The sequence below is a fragment of the Rhynchophorus ferrugineus genome, unplaced genomic scaffold (genome assembly GCF_030347505.1).
Source record: "Rhynchophorus ferrugineus isolate W39M unplaced genomic scaffold, kcgeb_rfMv2 rfM9, whole genome shotgun sequence".
Classification (NCBI taxonomy): Eukaryota; Metazoa; Arthropoda; class Insecta; order Coleoptera; family Curculionidae; genus Rhynchophorus; species Rhynchophorus ferrugineus.
In genome coordinates, this window is record NW_027472588.1 from 2,097,051 (window position 1) to 2,114,687 (window position 17,637).

A 17,637-nucleotide genomic window follows, 5' to 3' on the forward strand; every position below is an offset into this window, starting at 1 on the left:
ATTTGATGGAATTTTTTTTTCTTCCCTAACTTATTTTTTACGAAGTTTTGCGTCTAATTGCTCTAAAAGGTAATAATAATCTGAGTTGTTTTTCCTAAGCACAAGCTCATGTAAAGCTCTCGCGGCTGTGAAGCTGAATACACACTATTCCTTAGTTCCTTGTTTTGATTCAAGATTACGGTGAGCTGATGAACAATCTAGTTTATTCAACTTGATTGGAATCATCGCTCTGTTGGTCACAACAAAAACAATTTGAAAAAAACACAAGGTAGCTTATAACAATAAAGCTGTCGTTCTAAAAAAAGTCATATATTAACATATAATGATGCAGCATTCAGCATTTTTGAAATCATTTTATTTGAAACGTGTATTTATCCACCAGGGGGGGGGTTACTCATTCTTTAAACCAATAACTGATATTTATGAATACATTGTATTGTTATGTGGTTCATATAGGTTTGCCATTTTATTTTTGTTCATTGTCATACTTGTCAAAATAGACACTGACAATATTGGTATCGAAATTATATGCAATAATAACCATAAGTTGAGATATAATAGTTTCGGAAATATATCGAAAGTATATATTTTCCCCTAACATATCATTTCTTAATATAGTGCATGAGGAATTAATATACAAAATAACTTATTTTCTTTCTATTCTGCGCATTCTATAAAAAATTACGTCATCAAGAATCATTTTCTAAACTGCGACAAATTCACTATAGTTTAATAGCAGTACAACAACTTTTCTTACTCTTACTGCAGTCTGTATTATCGATGATATTTGCGAATCGAGTAGATCATCTTCGTAGTAAAATAATTATTGGTAATTCAAATATTTGATTTAATCATTTTACAATGAATTTCGAAGGTTAGGATGACACACAAACACCGCATTTGTTTTCGACACAATGCCCAGGAATTTTCATATAATCACATTGGAATGTTATACGATAATTTTAAAATATTTCATTTATAAATGAAATTTTTGGTATTTCGGTAGCCATAATACAATATTTTTATAATATAAAATAATATTATGGTTAAAAAACAATCTTCATTAATAAAACTTTTAAATAAAAAAAACAGCATCGTTCGGGATTGTTATTAATACCTCAAGTTCTCCAAGTAGGAATACATTCTTTATTATTTATTTTTCAGTTTATATCCGGTTATTTGAAAAACATCGCGACGTTTGTATTTGCAAAATCAAATTGTTTTTTGTCAAAATTTTTCAGGCTAATAGGAAATTAAACAAAAATTGCTTTTTAAAGATAAGCTCGCTTTTATGCATTGAACAAAAATGTTTTGTCATATTTATACAATATGTACATAGTGGTGAATATGTAGAACTGCTCTAACTGTCTTACAGATCTTTATATTTTATATAATTCCGAACAGAATTTAGCTCCACCATAAGCTCCATAATCAGTGTGTGCATTATATGATTTAAAATAAAGAGAATAATAATTTAGTTGGTTCTATCGGTAATGACATCAAAGTGACAAGTATAGATTTTTGATGTCACAACGCACACATTCTACATTTTTGCAAAATATGGGTTTTAGCATTTTTATCATTAGGCATTTAAAATTTATAATAAATAACGGACTATTAATAATTTTAGTTCAGAATATAGTAAACTTTATAACTAAAAATAATAATCAAAGTAATAAGAATATACAATGAACATAAAAACAAGTGCTACACATTTACCTTAATTATCAAATGATTAAACAAATGTCCCACTGACGTTGGTTACATAATTTTTTCTAAACGTACCAAAATTATTTTTAATGGCCTCCATAGCGTATAAAACTATCAAACATGCTTTAAAATACTAATCATGGGCAATTTGCTATTTCCCTGTGCAGGTGAGAAAAAAGAAAAAGAGAGCGTCATCAATTTGTCAAATAGTTGCATCGATAGGTTGACGGGTGAAGAGGAAGACTGTGAGAAACCGATTAAAATAAAATGTTGGCTCTTCTAGTAAAATCATCCATTTTCAGTAAGACTGGACTTGTCAAAGGATTCCAGTGAAAAAGAATGGATGATGAAATTAAAATGTTTAGACGATGCACATTCGAATACATATGGATTGACCATAAATTGTTTTGAGGAATTAATAAAACAAGTTGAAAGCCAAATAGAACCGATAAGACCACTGGTTTGTTCCAGCGATGAGGTATTTTGCCTTATTTAGGACTAACTTTCAAAATACTTAAAAAAAACTAACATGCAGGTGATTCAGTGCCTCAAGAAAAATCCTTGTTGTGGCATCAAATGTAGACCAGTCATGGAAAAGTACATCGATTGCATCGAAACATATCGCATCAATATCATCAAAGAGCAAATCGAAAATGAGCTCAAAGAAAAGAGGAAAGAGGACCAGGATATTGTCGAAGAATTCCTCAAAAGCCCCCCGGTAGATTAAATGAAACTACCAACATAATTCACATTATATTTAATATACAATAATAATGTTCATTATAAACTACCTTTTTTCCAAACTCTTAAATTTAGCTTCTAGTCTCTTAGAGTATGCATCTAATTTATATGCAGCTTGTTCCAACTTAATGACACTGTCTTCAATTTGATCGATTTGTTGAAGTATTGGAACCAAAGTTACATCTACAAAAAAATCATAAGCAACTGATGTAATTCATACAAAATATCCGTACATTTCTCGTTAAGTTCCTCAAAGCTTTTTCTCATATTTGTAGCAATTTGTTTCATATCTGAATATTTTGTAGTTGTGGCTTTGTTCATGTTTTCAAGTAGCCTATAGTCGTCCAAAGTAGAGGTCAATTCACCATAAAGATAGTCCGAGGTCTTACTAAACAATGTATTGGCTAGTCTACTCAGATTGGGATCGTGGGGGTCGAGAGCCTCGAAACTAGACGTTGAGGTTGATAATGTAGGACCTAATTAATACATTGTCAGTATAGAGTAACTCTTGAACATAATTATCTTGCCTTTTTTTGGTGAATCGGTAATACCGTCCGATTCAACATCTTCAGACATTTTAATTTTGTAAATAATGTATGGTTATTTACTGTTTACAGACACTTAATAACAGATTTCACTTGACATATGACAACTGTCAAGTTAAACAATTTGATAAATAAATAATGGTTCATTGATGATGAAACGTTAACAGAAACATACTATGTTTAAAAGGGTATCTATATAAATATTTAATAACATCACCTAAAGCCGTCATATACTTCACTATAAGCTCTATAAACTTATTGATTTCTAACCTTAAACATTACTGAGTCAATTGTAAATTATGGCACAAAAAAACGCCGAAAAATTCAATCTAAAAGTGGTACACGATAAATTTGAAGCATCCCTACAGGAAGAGGACGATGTCGATCTTGAATTATACCTGGAAAGCTTCGAGGAACTTAGCAAGTAAGTTTTATGGTTGTTTTTATATAAATGTATTCCATATGTTCAGTTTTTAAGATTCTTCACTTTAATGGGAACGGTTTTTGGATTTGTTAGCAATGACTTACAACAAAAAATCGAACACTTAAATAGCCTCTTAAAAGATAATGATACAACACATAAATATAAAACAGTAAAAACGATGATAGAGCATGAGAAGGAGAATGGGTTACTTAACAGGAATGGATATGTGTCTGGAAGTAGGACCTTGCTGAGAATACATCGGGGTCTCGGTAAATATAAGAATAGTGGTAATTCTGATGATTAACATAAATCCATTGTAGATTTTATACGAATATTTTTAAAAAAGGTTGGTGAATTGCAAGATGAAGAAACTACATCGGTTGCTTGTAGGGAAGCATATGATTCTACGTTAGCAAAGCACCATTCATTTATAATAAAAAATTGTGCTAAAGTTGCCATGTACACACTTCCTACAAGAGAGCAGCTATTAAAGAAGGTTTGCGGAGATGCGGAGGATATACAAAGAGCACTTAACATATTACCAAAAACATTAGAGTCAACTGCTATCGTATTTACACGTATTGAAAATTTGTATACAATTAATGACTTGCATAGTCTCCCTTAAATGTACGGCCAGTAAGTAAGTGAATGAAAAACATGTTTTTATTTTAGTCCAATATATATTACCATTTATTTATATTTGTTATTATGATATGGCTTCTATGCATCGATGGTATTAACTAATATATGCCTAAATATCTGAATTGTTCCATTTACTAACAAACTAAAACCTTTTCATACATATTTCAGATGATTTTATTGATAATATAAATTTGTTATATATGTATAAGTATAAAAAATCAGACACATATCTGAAAAAATCAAAATTTAATATGTAATAACAATTTTGTTTCTAATTCTATGTTATATTGCTATACCATATTCAGCTGTTGAAGTTAGCATGCAGAAATATGATGGGATGAATTAGTTGATGAAAATAGACAATACCTCCAATTGTTATAGCACTAAGAATCTATAGCATTGATTGCTGCTGATGGTGGAGGTAAAAGGTGAAGGCTTTCTGCTCTGCAAGTTGATGTATGTCATGGTCACGTACTAAGTCACATTCTGAGTTAACATATTGGGATCCAAAATGGAGACCTACAATGTTTTAATCACCTGTATGTCTGTATAGTAATCAAGTAACACTTAGTGAAACTTGTCATTGATAAAGGGTAACCTGCAAAATACAAATAATTGCCAATAAAAAATCTGTAGTTTTCTGTTTTTACAAATATGCCAGTACCAATAGTACTAATTATTGACTATATTGAGCAATGTACTGCATAGAAATTTTTATCATTTGCCCTCAGGAATTGCATTTTTATAAAACACCCTAAATAAATCGCAGCAAATTTACAGATCAAATAACTTGAGAGTCTGAAATTGCTCTCCACATTACTCCCAGATAAAAATTATTAAATAAAACGAAAATATACATTGTATTATTAAAGGGATACAATATGCATCCTGTCCTATAGCTCTGTTTATATACATTGCACAAACAGAGCCTATAAACAATAAAATTACATAAGCTATTATAAAATGAGCTAATATGACTGTTAATAAATAAGTTAACATATCCTACAATACAACAGCATGACATTAAAAAAATCATATATGATTAACAGAAAAATTACTAAAAGATACAAAGGAAAATTGGTGTTAATAATAGATACTTATAAGTGCATACACAACAGCAACGGCTTTTTGCGTTACCTTTTCTTTCATTTTAAGACTCTATCTACAAGTACTCTTTGATAGTGATAACCAAATTTGTTAGGTTCGTCCATCGATCGATGGACGAACCTATTAGGAAAAATGAGAATTTCTTCACATAACCTATGCAAATATCCACCAGGTGATTATAGTAAAGATTAACTCAACTCACAGAGGAATCATTTTACGACTTAAATCAAATATTTATTATCCAAATTGTGCCATATAAATAATAAAATAAACTGCCATCAGATTTTAAATTGGGTTGATTACAAAAAAAAAAGAAGAAATAGTACAGCAAAAAAGAAGAATTTTGACATTATTGATTATAACTTTTTTCTATGATTATAACCTCATGTTCCAGATATTTAATTGGATATGGAATTTGATGAAATTGCTAAATTAATAGAAAAAGCAGAAGTTGAGCATATGCTAGAATTTGAAACGCAAATATTCCTTGATATTGTCCAAAATGACGGATTAGTAATAGCCGCCAAGTTTGTTGATTATAACTTGAAGTCACTCTTAATGAATGATGTTCTCATTTTAGGGGAATCAACTTAGACATAGTTGTTTCAAATGTATTAAAAGTTTATCAGGATCCAGGGAATCTTATAATTGTATTAAATGCGACGGCTGCTGAAGAGAAATATTTTCAGAATAGATTAAATGGACAAGATATCTATATACAACATGGAAATGATAGGTAATGTTAGAAAATATTCAATAAAATAGTTAATATTAGTCAAATGTATTTTAGGGAGGAGGAATATCTTTGTGGAGGCATTCATTCTGTGTCAACTAGAATTTTTATTGTTGATTTATTAAAAAAACGCATTCCAATAGCAAATATTACAGGAATTGTAATTTTAAGGGCCCATAGAATATTTGAAAGTTGCAATGAAGCTTTTGCTCTGAGATTGTACAGACAAAATAACAAGGCAAAGTTTACACATTTTTTATTTTCTTTTGTTAATTATTTTGTTGTAGACAGGATTCATAAAGGCATTTTCAAATAGCGCTCAAGGTTTTACCATGGGCTTTTGTCATGTCGAAAGAGTGATGAGAGCATTATTTGTCAAAGAACTATATATTTGGCCTAGATTCCATTTATTAATAAGAGAATGTTTAAAAAAATATGAGGTATGGTAATTGATTTTTTTATGAAAATATATTTTTTCAATTTTTTTTTGTAGCCGATAGTTGTTGAATTACACATATCCATCACAGATAAAATGAAGAAAATGCAAACTTATATATTGGAAATAATGAATATGACAGTGAAGGAATTAAAAAAACTCAATCCCACTTTAGAAATGCAAGAAATAACAGTGGAGAACTGCTTAACAAAGAAATTTCACAAATTATTGCAGGCAGAATTAAATGAAATCTGGCACCAGCTAAGTAATCGTAGCTGTCAGTTAATTGCTGAGCTAAAAACACTTAGGCATTTATTACTGTAAGTACATTGGTTATTAGAATATTCAAGTTTGTGACTATAAATTGTTCTTTAGAATGCTGTTTTACTCAGATTCAGTTACCTTTTATTCAACATTATTGGAATATAGGAAACCGGAATATGCACGAAATGCAGATTGGGTTTTAAATCACTCAGCTGAGTTATTGTTTCGTGACTGTAATACATTAGTTCTCTCTGGAGATAGAGGTGAGTAGTAAAAAGCAGCTTAGTAAATAAATATTTTCCTTTAATGTTTTCAGAACTTAATCCAGAACTGGCTCCAAAATGGAAAGCTCTTTTAGACCTTTTAAAGATTGAGATTCCTGCAGAAATAAGGCAATTTCAGGTCAAAAATTGTACGGTATTAATATTGTGCAGTGACAGTCGCACTTGCTACCAGATAAACACTGTAATTATTATTATATTGTACTTTTAGAGTCTAATTATGACAAATAATTGTTTAAGCTCTTGACGAGTAGTCCACAGCAGTATCTTCTATTTTTGGCTTTAAAGAACAAAATTTCCTTCAAATCATTAAGCAAACAGTTTAAAAATTGTGAGGTGTCACATTCTACATTTAGCACAGAAGAGCAAAATCCTAAGAGCAAAAGAAAGCTCAAAATCGACGAAGATGCAGGAGAAACAGAAACAGAGGAAAAAGATTGTCACAATGAAGTTGATGAAGACAATGAGCAGTTTCAAAATACCTATATTCTTACGATGAATGAAAGTATACTGGAAGAGTCTTCTGATCATAACGACTCTGTATTTACACCTTATACACAGGTAAGATGATCTGTCATCATGTATTTAATAATGGACTACTAATAGTGCCCATAAGATTGTTTTGATCATTAATAAATTGCTTTAGTAAGTGCCGAATTAACAGAATGCTTCAGTATAATGTCTTAATTTGCGAAATGTTATCACGAAACATAGTATTTCACTATTTCAAAGTTTATATTCTACCACCATAATATTTTAATTTGTTTCACCTTTAACCAATTTAAAAAAAAAATCTAAAACAAAAATCTTAATATACACATCTATGCTTTAAGCCAGACAACTATGTATTTTGTAAAGTTACTATATAATATCTAAGGTAATAAATATCATTTGATAGTCCTAAATGCTTTTTTTCAGATGGAAAATATAGATTTATCTCAGATAAGTGAAACGATATCATCGCCTAAGATTTTAATTCAGACCTTCAAAGGATGTGAAGACTATATTAGTTTAGAACAAAACTTGCACATTTTGAAGCCAAATTACATTATTATGTATCACAGCAACATCACGGCTACCAGAGAAATTGAAGTATTTTAAAAACATCACAATGGTTCCAGTATCTTTTGAAAAAACTGACATATTTTAGATGTATGAAGCGCATAGACAAGAAAATAATCGTTTAAAGATTTACTATCTGATATATGCAGGAACAGTGGAAGAGCAAGCCTATCTCACATCACTAAGAAGAGAAAAAGAAGCTTTTGAGTATTTAATTGAGACTAAAGCGGTAAATATTCAATTTTTGTCTTGGAATGTAGCACTATCAGCAATCATTTTATAGAAAATGGTAATTCCAGCGGATCAAGATGGAAAAAGTGATCAATGTACAACTCTTCAAAGAGGGACAGGTATCCCGGAGAAAAATACTCGCCAAGGAGGTCAAGCGGTGGCTCCAGATAGGACATTTGTCATTGTGGATATGAGGGAATTTCGAAGTGACTTGCCCTCGTTAATACACAAACGAGGAATTGATATTGAACCTTTAACTATTTCAGTCAGTTTCCAGAATTCAATATATACTTAATTAGGTAATTAATAGTTTCTTTTTTAGGTAGGAGACTATATCTTAACACCAGATATTTGTGTTGAAAGAAAAAGTGTTTCAGATTTAATACAATCCTTGAACTCAGGTCGATTATATCAACAATGTATGCAGATGCAGAGGTATTACTCCAAACCAATGTTATTGATAGAATTTGACCAGAATAGAGCATTTGGCTGGAAGGTATGTGAGTAATGTCTCAAAAAAAAATGTTAAGGTGGAGTTAACATTTCAGAGCCATTATATGTTATCGGCGGATAGCAACAGTTTCGAGGTTCAACAGAAATTGCTCCTGCTTACCATACACTTTCCTAAGTTGAAAATTATTTGGAGTCCGAATCCGTATGCGACTGCACAACTTTTCGAGGAATTGAAGCAGGATAAGGGAGAGCCGAATATCGAAAATGCTTTAGCAGTTGGCTGCGACCAAGACATTAGTCAAATCGAAACAAAATACAATTCCACCATGTATGATTTTGTTCAAAAACTTCCGGGAATCACCACTAAAAATATCGATCAGTGTATGAGGAATGGTAAAAATTTGAAGGAACTTGCGCAAAAGACTGAGGTATAAATACAATTCATAATGTTTCAATTCATGCTGCTATTTATATTTTAGGAAGAATTGAAAATATTACTGGGGAATTCTCTTGACGCCAAAGCGCTATATTTGGCACTTCATGAAAAGTGCTCTCCACAGGAAGCACAAAAAAACAAATTCATGCTAAAGAAAGGAGCAAGTTCTACTAGAGGGGGGAATAAGAGGATGAGAGGGAAATAAAATGAATGAGGTCATGTAACATTGTTTATATAATAAATAAAACTGCATTGCTTATTTTTAACCCTTTGTTTGTGTCATATATCCTAGTTTACAAAAAATTAACTTAGTAAATAAGCAATTTATTTCTTAGCTTTCTTTTCTTTGCCAGCTTTCGTAACATCCTCAGGGTTTTCAGCGGCGTCCTTTGCTCTCTTGGCGCGAACACCTACTAGCCTTGCATCAGCGCGAGCTTTCCTAAAAAGAACAGAAATATTGTTCAGCTACGTTCTATTATTTATAGAAAAATATTTGTAATATATTAATTCCTATATTTATATACGTATATAAAAAATTAGATCCAACTAAACACAGAAAATATCGTAAATTTCAAATTGGTCAAATACACTTTTCTGTATTTTGTAAGATCATTCTGTAGATAATCCCCATCACAAACGAACCTAAATACCTGTGTGGAGAAATCATTATTTTTATACTTTTGTATACTCCATACTTTCAAGTACTATACAGCTGCAACAAATGTTTCTGTTACAGTTGCCTGTTCTACAAAAGGTAAAAATATGTTCAGTTCATTCCATCTAGCATTTCAAATCATATTTGGCATGAGACGTGATATGTTACCTCAAGGTAATGTAAGCATTAAAAGCTTTTTCTTCTTCAGTGGGTACGCGTGCCTTGCTTCTGATCGCAGGTTGTTTAACTGGAAGCACTTCGCCAGCCAATTGGGTAGCATTCTTCCTTTCTTCTTCGCTAGCTTCTCCAGCTCTCAACTTCCTCTTTTCATGAGCGGGGAACAAGATCAGTTTTGACCTGAAATATTTTAGATTATAATAAATTAATAATCATTATTAAATAACAGTCAATATTCACCTGTATTCCTTGAGACGTTGAGCGTTTATCTGAACCGATTCAACAGATTTATTCCTTCTGCGTGGATCAACAGCAATTCCAATAGTACGAGCAAATTTGGCATTAATACCGGCTGCTTTCAGTTCTTGTAAAGTAAAACCACGACCAGCGCGTACCTAAATGTAAAATACAAACATGCCATTTCTCTTAATCAATTGCTACTCGTTAATCTAATATTTCATCATTACCTTGGTATGATATCTAATTGTAGGGCACCTAACAACAGGTCTTAAAGGACCGGCAGCTGGACGGGGTGCGATAGCCCTGGCTTTCTTCACGCGATTTTGATGTCTTCTGAATTTCCTAGCCGGTTGGTTAAACCAGGTTCTCACAAATCTTTGCCAATCTTTATGGAAATGGCCATTTGGAATCATATTATTACCTTTCGGTGCCATCGTGAATAGACTTTATTTTCACAGGCACAATATACACACGTGCAACCGTCGATATGGACGACACGGAAAAGGTTTTCGTCAATCTAGGGACTTTTACATTTCAAAAATGACTAACGTCAGTATATGTCAACTGTATATATGTTCCGAAATTTATTATCACAAAATACATTTTAAAGCAAATCAAATATGCTTTATTGAATTTGATTAAAGGATACAAATATAAATTTAATATAGATTCAAAGGATATTTAATTAAATATTATTTTAATTAATGTGTCATTATATTAAGAAGAAGATGTCAGACTGACAACTGTCAGCTGTGGGACGTTATTAAATGTTTTTTAGAAGTTATAGGATAGGTTGAATATTGTTATTATAAATAAAGTATTTTTTCTTAATGTTTTATTCGTAATAATTTTGCCCGTTAGGCTAATATTCTCTATAAGTTATTAATAATGCCTAGCTCTTTACTTTTTGGCATTAATAATGAGGGAAGGGTTTATACTCTTTCCACTACGGGTTCTATGTGGCGAGAATTACCGTATAATGGACAAGACTTTAAAAAATTATCGGGAGTACCCCATTTTCTGTGGGGTCTAGGAGGTGATCATCAAATATATGTATATGTCCATGGACTCGATATACCCATAAGAGTGCGGGAGGAATCATATGAAAATGAGGTAATTTTTCTTTTCCATTTTTTAAAAGTCTTGGAATTTGCAAGATTGTTTTATAGAGATGGCTTCCAATAGAGGGTTTTTCATCTAGACTTTTACCCACCGACAGATTTCATTTTTCTAATGCCGATGGTAGCGTTGATCGCTCTATAGATAAAATTCGTCTTCCTTCCATGGCATGGCAATGGGAAGGTATCATAGATACATTAATATTTGGGAGAGTAGTAACCTTTGTATTTTTTTAAAGGTGATTGGCAATTAGAACTTTCTTTAGATGGCCAACCATTGGACCATAACGGATGGACCTATGCAGTTGATTTTCCCGCATGTTTTTATACCAAAAAACAGTGGAAAAGTTGTGTAAGAAGAAGATTGTGGGTGAGAACTGCTAAATATTGCGCCATGAATTCTTGGTGTGCCATTGCACCTTTACATAAGGATGCTACAAGGGTAAAACTATTGGGATTTATTGAATTTGACATAATGCCTTTAAAACCTTTACAGGAACCATTCATAGATATTTCTGTAGGTGGACAAAATGTAGCTGGAGCAGAACCAGGTACCATGCTTGTTTGGGCAGTTACTTCTCACAACAGAGTACGTATATATATATATATATATATATATATATATATATATATATATTTTTTTTTAATTATTCTTCTTTCAAGATTACTACTAATGTCGAGAACAGTGTTATTGTAGACAATCAAATGAAATAAATAAATAAATTCTAAACTACTTAACGCTATATTGTTATTATTAATTCTAACGGTTCACAGGTCATGTTCAGGTCAGGAGTAAGCACGAAACTACCCGAAGGAGCACGTTGGAATGACGTTCCAGTCCCAGTGGGTTGTGAAATCGGACAAGTAAGCGTTGGGTCCTCCGGTTTAGTATGGTGTTCACTTTTAGATGGCCGTGCTTTGGTGAGAATTGGCGTTACTAGAGATATTTTGCAAGGTAAGTTTAAAATGTTTGCGTAATATTAGTATAATATGACTAATGAAAATAGGCGAGTCATGGGTTGAAGTGCGGAATCCAGGAGACAATTTAAAAATTACGCAGCTCTCGGTGGGAACTTCAAGCGTCTGGGCCGTAACGCAAAACAAACAAATATGGTTCAGAAAGGGAGTCAAAGGGGAAGGGGCGGGTATGAGTGAAGAACTAGCTGTTGGTACAGGTTGGATTGAAATGGTTGGTCGCATGTGTCAAGTCTCAGTTACTGTAAATGACCATGTGTTCGCTGTTGGCGCCGACGACAGGATTATCTACAACCGCATGGGAATTTGCCATGAAGATCTGACCGGAAAAAGATGGCGTGCTATAAGAGCACCTTTGCAAGTCAGTAGAGCTAGTAGCAATGCTAGTCTTGGTCGTGATAAATTTCATCGCAGCTTAAATCACCTTGGGGTAACTAATGTACTAAAGCTGTATGTATGTTTGCTTTAATTTTTTACTTTAAACGTTCCCTATTTGATTTTATTTGATATATTTATACTACTTATTTTGCCAAGTTCTTTTAAATTCGCATTGATTCATTTGTTCAACGCACAATTATAACCATTTTTTGTTCTCACTGCATGGTCTTGTTGAATTAAAGTAAATAAAATAAAATACCCGGTCGTTTAACCGGTCTTTACAAATAATAATTTAAAAAATTGTTTTAAGGAAATTTAGTATATTTTCCCAACATTTCTTGAAGGGGGGGTCTCTTTGCGGTAACTTTCACAGGTGTCGAATATCAACTGTACTTCAAACAATTTAGTATTCCACTGAAAAAATGGAAATATATCTCAATCTCCCTATTTATAAAAATAATGTTTCTCTGTATCTTTTTCGGTGTTAGGCCCATCAGAGCTCGAAAATTACTTTTCTCATTGTTATAAATAAATAGAAGTGTCTTGCCTTAATCGATACCAAATTGTCTAGTGTCATGTTCTACACGAAAACGTGTGTCGACCCACATGAAAATTGTACCGGGATAATATGGTTACCAACTTTTTTTTTCAGAAAAATAATGTATCGATATCAACTTTTTAAAATCGGAAAAGTATTCTTCAGATGTATGCTTCTAATCTCCAAACATTTTCTTTGTCATACGCTAACAATTTTTTTGTTAAAATAAAGTTACTTTTTATTGTTAGTTTAAATTTTTCAGAGCTAGTCTTATGATCCAAATTGGGATTTTAAAAAGATATTAATTCGTTTTCTATTACATTCAATGTTGTTATAAAATGTGTTTGGCAACCGTAACGGATAATAGCCGAAAGAATTATTGTTGGTCGCTTTTAGGAACGGCCAAATAGTATGATTGAACAGTCCAATCTATCTGAATTTGAGGAACAATCTCATTCGGCTCCTCTAGCACCAACGTCGTTACCTGTTGGAGACTGTAAGTTTGAAATACAACCCAAAAACCCTAAAGCTTGGAGCCCCGTCCATTCGGTTGGATCAATTGTGGGCACCGAAGCTCATCCCGAAACAGATGAAAGTGTATGGAGCGAATCGAGCAGAGATTCATGTATATTTGCCGAAGACGAAGAAATGGGCTGGGCAGAATATGATGCGCCGTGGTCATGGGTAAGTTAAGATTGATCGCCGCTTTTTGCGGTTGGTGTTGATTTAAGATTATAATTAGGTCGAAGCCGGAACGTGCTTACTGGACAATGGTTATGTTCCAAACTGGTATTCAGACTCAAGTTGTGGTACAATGCAAGAAGAATTTGAGCAACCATGGAGAACTAAAATTCTGAGTGATCTGAAGGCGCGTTTGCCTAATAAGGTTGATCGACTTCGTATATTACACATTTGTTTTTTATATTCCTTATTGCATGTTTCAGGACGTTTTTGGTCTTTATGAACCAGCCATTGATACAACTTCCTGGATACATAAAGGAGAAGCCAGAGTTAACTTGGGAGCTTCGAATTTTGTTGATTGTATTTTGCAATTGGAATGGCTACAAACAACGGGTACCCTGACGATCTTAAACTCGGATGGTGCAACGAGTATGGTAATGTATTCTTCAAGAAGTAGCACCAACTTCAGCTTTATTTAAAACACATTCCAGCACTCATTTACTCTTAGCGATATAACATGTGTCGAATTAAGCAGCGAACCGGGCAACCCGAGGTTATCTCTTCATACACCTCGCAACTATCCAGCGGTTGTGGTCTTGCAATTTTCTAGCGACACATTAGCGGAAGAATGGCAGTCTCACTTTGCAACAACTTGCGGGAAATTTAGGGAAGCTCAAGGTATTCATTGATTTGTATATTAAGTAATTATTATAATTTTTATATATATTTCATTATAATTAAATTGAAAATGGGGAAAAGAGACTGAAATATAACAAAAAAATGTCGTTCCAATTTAATTTCTAAGGCGAGGTTTACATACATACACTTGAAAAATGTTAATTGTTAGGGACAATACTTTATATCAGTGTTATCATTTTATGAAATTCAAACTTTGAGGTAAACCAAGTGACGAAAGCATTTGGGCAGTAACGAATTTAGGAGATATATTTGTCTGGGACCCCACTCAGCTAGAAAGTAACCAACTACGCGAGGACGATTTTTATTTACAGAAATTCGATTTGACGGGAAAAGAATGTCCCATAAAGGTGGCTCTTCACGTTGGATGTCAGCCGGGAACTATTTTGACATTGACAGGGTGAGTTGAGAAAAACTGTCTATAAAACCAACAACCTTGATTTGGAAAATTATTTCTTTTAAATACACAGGTGCGTTGGTGATGAAGCAGAACGTTTTGCAGTAAATTTGGAATGTCCTACTGCATATAAAACTAAACATAAAGCTTTTTCGGAAATAGAGAATATTTGTCTCCATTTTAATCCAAGATTTGGTGACAATTATGTAGTTAGAAATTCGATGGTTGATGGGAAATGGGAGAAAGAGGAGAAGGAAGGTAATATGCCTTTTAAGACTGGACAAGAATTTACCTTAAGGATCGAGAGTACTGAAGATGCATTCCATATTTTTGTCAACGATGAAAAATTTACGAGTTTTCGGTAAAACGTGTAATACGAAATGAACCCATTGTTTTAATGTTTTTAATTTTTAGACATCGTTTGCCTCCACACTCCGCTTGCACTCTTTATATGTGGGGTAAAATGCAACCTTTCAAATTGGTGATAAAAAGCCCAGTAATAATAGTGGACCCACTCGAAATTTATTGGCGTCAAGTGGGAGGCCATTTGCGAAGAGTCGAATCTTGTAATGCTGGTGTGACCTGGGGAATAGGCTACGATCACACTGCTTGGGTCTACACCGGAGGTTGGGGCGGTGGATTTTATGGAACCCTAGATAGCAACAATATACATTCCATGACTGATTCTCAAGACTATCGAGTTTATGAAAATCAGAGGTGGAATCCCGTGACCGGATACACGTCTTCAGGATTGCCTACGGATCGATATATGTGGAGCGACGCTTCTGGGCGTCAAAAACGTATAAAAGACCAGGTGAAGTTACTGTCGCTTCATTGGCAATGGGTATCAGACTGGTTGGTCGATTTCCACGTTCCGGGTGGTGTGGATCGCGAAGGCTGGCAGTACGCTGTGGATTTCCCAGCTACTTATCATGCAAACAAACAGTTTACTGATTTGGTTAGAAGACGAAGGTTTGCTTATTGGCCTGTTGTTTATTAGAATAATGTAAGGAAATAAATTAATCTTTATAGGTGGTATAGAAGGTGTGCCATAGCAACAACAGGTCCTTGGCTAGAATTAGGACACACGAAGCTATTGGACGTGTCTTTAGAACCGGTCAACGACGATCTGGATTCACAAATATCTGTGTGGGCTTTAGCATCGGGCGGACAAGCCATGTTCCGAGTTGGTACCAGTAGATCCAACCCAATGGTACTGGACGCTCATATTTTAATCCGATGGAATGTAAACTTGGTATTTTTTATTATTTAGGGTCATGTGTGGCAACATATTAGGATTGATCAACCACTGAGCAGTATCAGTTGCGGGCCGTTCAGTCAAGTGTGGGCGACCGGTAAAAGAGGATGTGCCTATTATCGCGTTGGGATTAAAGAGGACAAACTAGAAGGAGATAAGTTAGTCTCGAATGGTTTACGTGAGCTTTAAATGGAACAAATGACGACTGCATTGTTTCAGGTGGATTTGCGTGGAGCCCCCGGCGGGAGTTCAATTGAGGCAGATTTCTGTAAATGCGGCTGGTATTTGGGCAATCGACACCCTGGGCAGACTGAATGTGCGTAAGGAAGTCACCGCGACGTTCCCAGAGGGAACTCACTGGCAGACCATTAGTCCAGATCCCCCCATTTTAAGTATAGGCGAGTTTAAAACATAACCTACACTCCATAAATCGATCCTGTTATTAGGTTCAGCACCTCATACTAAGGGTTTTAAGCACGTCAGCGTGGGCAAAACCGAAATCTGGGCGGTGACAGATGGCGGTGCTGTGATACGAAGAGTTGGACTGTCTCCTCAAAATCCGGCTGGTTCGGGATGGGATATCGGAATAGCAGTACGTACATTGTTTAGTTACAGCACTTAGAGGGGTATTCTGGTTTAGAGGCGTGTATTTTGGCTTACTGTCGAATTTGATTAAAATTCCATTAATTTTCCAATCTGCTCTAGTATGCAATTATTCAATTCAGACTATTTTCTCTCTGGCTGTCAACAGAGTTTAGAATCTATCATCTGACGAGATGGTGTATATTCAGTATTTTAGAATTTTGAAATAGTTTTTCAAGGATATAGATATATATTACATAACATTTTTGAAGGTTTTAAAAGTCTCATTAACAATATGCCAAAAAATACTGTTTCAAATTCTAGACCAGAGTACGCATTTACACAGATTTCTTAAGAATTGTTAATATGACAATTGATTTTAGGGTAATTGGCAGCAAATCAGCATCAGAGCTTTCAGGTGAATACCAAAATGCAGCAGCAGTACTTACACATATTTTAACAATCTAGTTTTGTCTTTATATCTATTTTCTGACTTGATAGCTATATACTAATTATTTTATACTTTAATGTTATAACATTATTATGTAGTCATCAGTAATAAGTGACAAGATATTTTTATGTTTTTTAAAATTATCTTTATGTGTGAGTAATAAGAAACTGAAAAGTGGCTCTTCTTTTATATGTAACACTTATTAGAACGGCATATTTAAGATATACCAAAGAAAAGCTTTAGTCAGTTAATATTTAACTTATATGTTATAATTTTTAGTGTTACCGCTTTGTATTTAAATTTTTTTTTTAAATAAAACAATAAAACATTTTATATTTTTTTGCTATTCCGGAATATAGCTAAGATGACCATTATTTAATTAAAGAGTAATAAATACTTTTACCCTTGCGGAATATAAGAAACCTC

The 17,637-nt window shown here is 33.5% G+C and overlaps 6 protein-coding genes across 9 annotated transcripts; 4 read left to right on the forward strand and 2 right to left on the reverse strand.

The window, feature by feature from the left end:
- The first annotated feature begins 715 nt into the window (after positions 1-715).
- On the forward strand, positions 716-2,500 carry LOC143202511 (uncharacterized). The gene is made up of 4 exons (XM_076414101.1): positions 716-829; positions 1,878-1,955; positions 2,013-2,188; positions 2,246-2,500. Exons 1-4 carry the CDS (start codon positions 781-783, stop codon positions 2,435-2,437), a joined length of 495 nt encoding a protein of 164 aa, XP_076270216.1. The 5' UTR covers positions 716-780; the 3' UTR covers positions 2,438-2,500.
- Blos2 (biogenesis of lysosome-related organelles complex 1 subunit 2) lies at positions 2,453-3,117 on the reverse strand. The gene is made up of 3 exons (XM_076414102.1): positions 2,979-3,117; positions 2,685-2,927; positions 2,453-2,634 (listed from the first exon to the last, which is right to left on the reverse strand). The coding sequence occupies exons 1-3, from the start codon at positions 3,025-3,027 to the stop codon at positions 2,498-2,500; spliced, it is 429 nt and encodes a 142-aa protein (XP_076270217.1). The 5' UTR covers positions 3,028-3,117; the 3' UTR covers positions 2,453-2,497.
- A 159-nt stretch (positions 3,118-3,276) lies between these two features.
- Positions 3,277-4,184, forward strand: LOC143202508 (ceramide-1-phosphate transfer protein). Its single transcript, XM_076414097.1, has 3 exons — positions 3,277-3,420; positions 3,475-3,689; positions 3,741-4,184. The coding sequence occupies exons 1-3, from the start codon at positions 3,296-3,298 to the stop codon at positions 4,043-4,045; spliced, it is 645 nt and encodes a 214-aa protein (XP_076270212.1). The 5' UTR covers positions 3,277-3,295; the 3' UTR covers positions 4,046-4,184.
- On the forward strand, positions 3,935-9,331 carry mei-9 (DNA repair endonuclease XPF mei-9). Of its 2 annotated transcripts, XM_076414084.1 has the most exons (15): positions 3,935-4,060; positions 5,564-5,696; positions 5,750-5,905; positions 5,960-6,140; positions 6,190-6,342; positions 6,396-6,658; positions 6,714-6,865; positions 6,919-7,067; positions 7,124-7,444; positions 7,802-7,975; positions 8,034-8,174; positions 8,229-8,441; positions 8,499-8,672; positions 8,725-9,057; positions 9,109-9,331. In XM_076414084.1, exons 2-15 carry the CDS (start codon positions 5,578-5,580, stop codon positions 9,268-9,270), a joined length of 2,691 nt encoding a protein of 896 aa, XP_076270199.1. In that variant the 5' UTR covers positions 3,935-4,060; positions 5,564-5,577; the 3' UTR covers positions 9,271-9,331. The 2 variants fall into 2 exon arrangements, with proteins under 2 accessions (XP_076270199.1, XP_076270200.1); XM_076414085.1 differs by lacking the exons at positions 3,935-4,060; positions 5,564-5,696; positions 5,750-5,905 and having other exon boundaries at positions 6,006-6,140; positions 6,194-6,342.
- RpL13 (Ribosomal protein L13) lies at positions 9,322-10,651 on the reverse strand. The gene is made up of 4 exons (XM_076414096.1): positions 10,365-10,651; positions 10,138-10,292; positions 9,889-10,077; positions 9,322-9,504 (listed from the first exon to the last, which is right to left on the reverse strand). Exons 1-4 carry the CDS (start codon positions 10,569-10,571, stop codon positions 9,390-9,392), a joined length of 666 nt encoding a protein of 221 aa, XP_076270211.1. The 5' UTR covers positions 10,572-10,651; the 3' UTR covers positions 9,322-9,389.
- Positions 10,652-10,870: 219 nt separating this feature from the next.
- Pex23 (tectonin beta-propeller repeat-containing peroxin 23) lies at positions 10,871-17,542 on the forward strand. 3 transcript variants are annotated; one of them, XM_076414081.1, is made up of 18 exons: positions 10,871-11,250; positions 11,307-11,439; positions 11,495-11,697; positions 11,752-11,844; positions 12,030-12,210; positions 12,263-12,684; positions 13,543-13,830; positions 13,889-14,032; positions 14,091-14,261; positions 14,319-14,505; positions 14,725-14,923; positions 14,994-15,281; positions 15,335-15,892; positions 15,953-16,133; positions 16,194-16,336; positions 16,398-16,570; positions 16,625-16,770; positions 17,144-17,542. In XM_076414081.1, the coding sequence occupies exons 1-18, from the start codon at positions 11,026-11,028 to the stop codon at positions 17,180-17,182; spliced, it is 3,774 nt and encodes a 1,257-aa protein (XP_076270196.1). In that variant the 5' UTR covers positions 10,871-11,025; the 3' UTR covers positions 17,183-17,542. The 3 variants fall into 3 exon arrangements, with proteins under 3 accessions (XP_076270196.1, XP_076270197.1, XP_076270198.1); XM_076414082.1 differs by having other exon boundaries at positions 12,263-12,660; XM_076414083.1 differs by having other exon boundaries at positions 12,263-12,591.
- Positions 17,543-17,637: the final 95 nt, after the last annotated feature.

Coding starts and splice junctions, on each gene's coding strand:
- LOC143202508 (XM_076414097.1), top strand. CDS start 3,296: ATGGCACAAAAAAACGCCGAAAAATTCAATCTAAAAGTGGTACACGAT. Junction 3,421..3,474: donor AGCTTCGAGGAACTTAGCAA/GTAAGTTTTATG, acceptor TCAGTTTTTAAG/ATTCTTCACTTTAATGGGAA. Junction 3,690..3,740: donor GAGAATACATCGGGGTCTCG/GTAAATATAAGA, acceptor AATCCATTGTAG/ATTTTATACGAATATTTTTA.
- mei-9 (XM_076414084.1), top strand. CDS start 5,578: ATGGAATTTGATGAAATTGCTAAATTAATAGAAAAAGCAGAAGTTGAG. Junction 5,697..5,749: donor GGATTAGTAATAGCCGCCAA/GTTTGTTGATTA, acceptor TTCTCATTTTAG/GGGAATCAACTTAGACATAG. Junction 7,445..7,801: donor TATTTACACCTTATACACAG/GTAAGATGATCT, acceptor GCTTTTTTTCAG/ATGGAAAATATAGATTTATC.
- LOC143202511 (XM_076414101.1), top strand. CDS start 781: ATGATATTTGCGAATCGAGTAGATCATCTTCGTAGTAAAATAATTATT. Junction 830..1,877: donor TCGTAGTAAAATAATTATTG/GTAATTCAAATA, acceptor TTCCCTGTGCAG/GTGAGAAAAAAGAAAAAGAG. Junction 2,189..2,245: donor TGGTTTGTTCCAGCGATGAG/GTATTTTGCCTT, acceptor ACTAACATGCAG/GTGATTCAGTGCCTCAAGAA.
- RpL13 (XM_076414096.1), bottom strand. CDS start 10,571: ATGGCACCGAAAGGTAATAATATGATTCCAAATGGCCATTTCCATAAA. Junction 10,078..10,137: donor CAACGTCTCAAGGAATACAG/GTGAATATTGAC, acceptor AAAATATTTCAG/GTCAAAACTGATCTTGTTCC. Junction 9,505..9,888: donor AATGCTTACATTACCTTGAG/GTAACATATCAC, acceptor TGTTCTTTTTAG/GAAAGCTCGCGCTGATGCAA.
- Pex23 (XM_076414081.1), top strand. CDS start 11,026: ATGCCTAGCTCTTTACTTTTTGGCATTAATAATGAGGGAAGGGTTTAT. Junction 14,262..14,318: donor CGGATGGTGCAACGAGTATG/GTAATGTATTCT, acceptor AACACATTCCAG/CACTCATTTACTCTTAGCGA. Junction 15,282..15,334: donor GAAAAATTTACGAGTTTTCG/GTAAAACGTGTA, acceptor TTTAATTTTTAG/ACATCGTTTGCCTCCACACT.
- Blos2 (XM_076414102.1), bottom strand. CDS start 3,027: ATGTCTGAAGATGTTGAATCGGACGGTATTACCGATTCACCAAAAAAA. Junction 2,928..2,978: donor TACCGATTCACCAAAAAAAG/GCAAGATAATTA, acceptor TGTATTAATTAG/GTCCTACATTATCAACCTCA. Junction 2,635..2,684: donor TGAGGAACTTAACGAGAAAT/GTACGGATATTT, acceptor ATTTTTTTGTAG/ATGTAACTTTGGTTCCAATA.